Here is a 3,937-nt window from a genome sequence, read left to right as displayed (position 1 = left end):
CATTTATATTGTTGTAAAGACGCGTTTTAGACTTCTTTGCAACTTGTCCTTAACATAAATGGATGACTTTGTATTTGGCCATTTTTCGGGCCAAAAGATCTTTGGTAGTACGCAGCAGTTTAGTCGCGTGCAGATACTATTGGTGATGAAAAATGAATTTTGAGATTTTACGGCTGCAGCTAGCTTTCGAGGCTAAATTGCCTACGTACCCTATGAAGGGATCAAGCCATACGTAGTTCACCCCTTTTGATTTGGGGAAGAAATTTATTTTTTATTTTTTATTTTTTGGGTGGCTGCATCTAGTTTTTAAGACTAGATTGCCTATGTATCACTTTGTAGGGATCAAGCCAGCCATTGTTCAAAAGAGAGTTTTTTTTTTTTTTTTGTGCCTTAATTTTTGCTTGAGCTGCCTTTTTAGATTTTTAGCTCAACATGCCTTTTTTGTTTGTAAGCTCAACCCTAACTTTTGCTTGGACCGCCCTTTCGGGTTTTCAATCCAACGGGTTTGCTCTAACTTTTGCTTGGACCGCCCTTTCGGGTTTTCAATCCAACGGGTTTGCTCTAACTTTTGCCTAGGCCTCCCTTTCGGGTTTTCAGCCTAGCGAGCTCTTTTTTTTTTTCCTCTTTTGAAACATGTGGCTTTAAGTTAAATCCACCACTATCTCATTGTTGTCAATCATCTCTTGGATTATGTCCTTGAGAATGTTGCAATCCTTTGTAGGATGACCAGTAACTTGATGATACCGACAATATCCGGAGCTATTTGGCTTCTTGGCTTCATTTGGTCGTTTTGGCTCGGGAAGCTTGATAGCTTTGGCTTTGAGAAGCTCAAAGAATATTTCCTCAACATCCTCTTCGTCAAAGGTGAATTTGGCTTCTTTCCTTTCTTTGAGCATTAGCTCCCTTGGTTTCTCTTTTCCTTTGCCTCTATCAGACTTTTTGTCAATTTCAGCAAAGGTAGCCACTGACTTGGTCTCCTCCTCACTGTTAGTTGTCTCATGTCTTGAGTACACCTCTTGGGTTATGGTTTTCTGGCGCGCAATTTGTTTTTCAACGTTGCATGCCTTTGAGACTATTGCATCAAACGTTTGAGGTTCTTGAGCGCAGACAAATGGTGCTATCTTAGGCAAGAGATTTCTTGAACAAATTTGTATTGCAGATTGTTCACTTAATTTCTCTATGTATTGAACATGAAGGCTTCTCCATCTGGCAATGAACTCATTGACATTCTCATAGGGACCTTGCCTAGCTTTAGTAAAGTCAAGAAGTGTGACTTTTTTCTTGGAGTTGACAAATTGAGCTAGAAATGCTTTTTGCATGTCTTCCCATGTGTGAATGGAATGTGGTGGTAAATGAGTATACCAGGTGAAAGCTGATCCTTTGAGCGATTGAACAAATTGCCTTATGAGCAAGGTATATGACCATGAAATCTCCCCACAAGCTGAATAGAAATGAGCCAGATGTTCAAGGGGAGAGTCGTTTATCCCATCAAACTTATCAAAGATTGGTTTGTGATAGTTTTTGGGGAATGGACATGCATCGTAGTGGTCTGGGTAAGGTTTCAAGTACCCAAGAATTGGTGGATTTTGGGACATTAGAGCTTTCTGGATTCCTTTAGTTACCATTGTATCCACGTCCTTTTGAGTGAGCGGACCTGTGGCACCCTGTCCCTTTTCCGATTTTCCACTATTGTGAACATTAGCCTTGGCTAATTTAACAGTCAATCTTGCTATTTCTGCATCATGTTCAGCCTTCAATTTTGCTTTTTCTGCCTCTTTTTCAGCAATCTTTCTTTGCAGTTCTTGATTTTGTTCCTCAATACTCGTTGCGCTAATAACCATTACTGACATGTACTCGGATTTTACATCCTCATTTGTCTTGAACACATGAGATTGAGTTGTTAATTTCTTTGAAATTTCCTCTTCTTGATATAGAAACTCGGCGTCTCCATATAGAGGATTGGAAGACCATGTCGGGTCTTCATCTTCAAAGGTGTCATTTGGGATCGACATATCCTCTAGGTATCCATATGACTTCACCCAAACCCATGCAGGAACGATAGGGGTTAAGTGTGGTCTTGGCTTGACCTGGGACTCAAGGAATGCCACCTATGTTGAGCCCGTAAAATCATCCATTGTTGATTGCCCCCATGGGTATAGTCCTTGAACAACTCTACCCTGCCCCCTGTGTGGGTCGGTAGAATTAATGTGAACCAAAATCTTGTGCTTGAGATTAGACACTTTTGTCAATAATGTCTTTTTTGGTGGGTGGTGCGAGTGTTGTTGTAGCCCACTGATGCCTGTTGTTTAGATTTGAGGGTCTCGGCCTTTCGGTTTGTTGGAACCTTCTCTTCTTCCTTGCTGGAAGTTATCTTGGTTGACTATGTAATGGTCAAGTTGATTGGTATTGACCCAATCAAAATTTGGGTAGTCTTGGTGACTATGTGACTTTTGGCCTTGGTGGCTTTGGCTGTGGTGGATGTTGCTCCAACAGCTACTTTTGAAATGGCTTTAGCGACCTCCACATCACTAGCTTTTGTGGCTTTCTTCCTTAGAGCTCTTTCCATCCATTTCTTTGAGTTTTTGGTGGCTTTCTTTGATAAAGTCCTTACTTGTTGGGTCTTGATGACCTTGGCTTTGACTCCAGCATTCATCCTTGGAACATTGCTTGAGATTAATGTGTGACCGATGATAAATGAAGTACGTTAACCAACTCGTTTCATGCATCTGTTCTTTGCTTGGGAGGTTGAAAGCTCATGGAAGTAGATTGTGACTCGTGCTGCCATTTGATCTCTCTCTGTGTCTTTTGACTTTCTTGAGAGGCAAATACAACATAAAGGATTAGTTTCATTATATTGGAGATGAAAGGGAGAATGGGTCCCACCGGGCGTGCCAAAAATTATGTTGAACAAAATTTGTAAATAAATAATAATAATAATATTACCTAACATAATTTCACTCAAATTCATTTAAGGAATAAGGCTTTTATTATTTTGGGTACGACCCATTCAAGATGGGTTTATGCCAGCTTGAATCTCATTTACATCCAAATTTCACTACTGGCGATTCCTTGGTCTTTTGTAGGTTCCTCAACAATGGAAACACAATTGGCTTCGGCGGAATAATCTGTTTCTTCCTATCTCTCAGCATTGTTGACTATTATTTTAATTTTTTTCTTCTTATTCAATCTCCATTTGCTTTTTTGAGATTTTGTTGAAGTCACCCCAAGTCGTTGAAAAACTGAAGTGTGTGATGAGTTTGGGTTTTTAAGACGCTGAAATACTGATTTGCGAGGCCTAGCTTCAGCCTTTCTCAGCCGCTGAAAGACTGAGGAACGAGGAACCACATCTGATTGAACCTTTCGAAACATGTTCTTCTTGTGGTCTGTAAGAGTATATGGCTCGAGGCTTTTTCCGGTTCTTGTTCAGGGAAAGATACTTTAAATATGCCATTTTCATGTTGCACCGTGAGATTAGTCGTCTCTTTCCTGACTTTACGCCTTTCGATTCTTATCTTCAGTGGAAACGGTGTGGGCATTGTAGTTGCATTCTTGTAGGAAACCACCCTTTTACTATTGTCTCCTTTTTCTAAATAGAAATGACCAAGCTGCTCCCTGAGATTGACTGATCAATTTTTCGTAAAGGTCGAGTGTAGCTTGTCATTAATGATATCATTGTGTCTTCTACTGGAGATAATGCCTTCTGATCGGGTTCTCTTTTAGCCTTTAGATAATATTGGAAAGCCACCTCTGACTTCGAGTTGAGGTTGCTTGAGCTTTTGCTAGCCAAAGAACTGGTTTGGTGAAGTGCTTCTCTAGTCTGAGCCGAATTTGATGCTTTAGATACTTCTGAATCTAAAGTCTTTTGTTCGTCAACTTTGGCATCTTTTCTGTACTTGCCTGTAAGCTTAATTCGAACCTGTTTAGATTGTTTTAATGC

The 3,937-nt window shown here is 40.2% G+C and overlaps 1 protein-coding gene across 1 annotated transcript; it reads right to left on the bottom strand.

The window, feature by feature from the left end:
• Nucleotides 1-641: 641 nt before the first annotated feature.
• Nucleotides 642-2,012, bottom strand: LOC147280378 (uncharacterized). Its single transcript, XM_086252197.1, has one exon. The coding sequence runs from the start codon at nt 2,010-2,012 to the stop codon at nt 642-644; it is 1,371 nt and encodes a 456-aa protein (XP_086108323.1).
• Nucleotides 2,013-3,937: the final 1,925 nt, after the last annotated feature.

The sequence above is a fragment of the Dryas octopetala genome, chromosome 7 (genome assembly GCF_963921425.1).
Source record: "Dryas octopetala chromosome 7, drDryOcto1.1, whole genome shotgun sequence".
NCBI classification, from domain to species: domain Eukaryota; kingdom Viridiplantae; phylum Streptophyta; class Magnoliopsida; order Rosales; family Rosaceae; genus Dryas; species Dryas octopetala.
This window is presented reverse-complemented; position numbering and strand designations above follow the sequence as displayed.

What these genes read in the sequence shown, in the direction of transcription:
- LOC147280378 (XM_086252197.1), bottom strand. Translation starts at nt 2,012, where the DNA reads ATGTCGATCCCAAATGACACCTTTGAAGATGAAGACCCGACATGGTCT.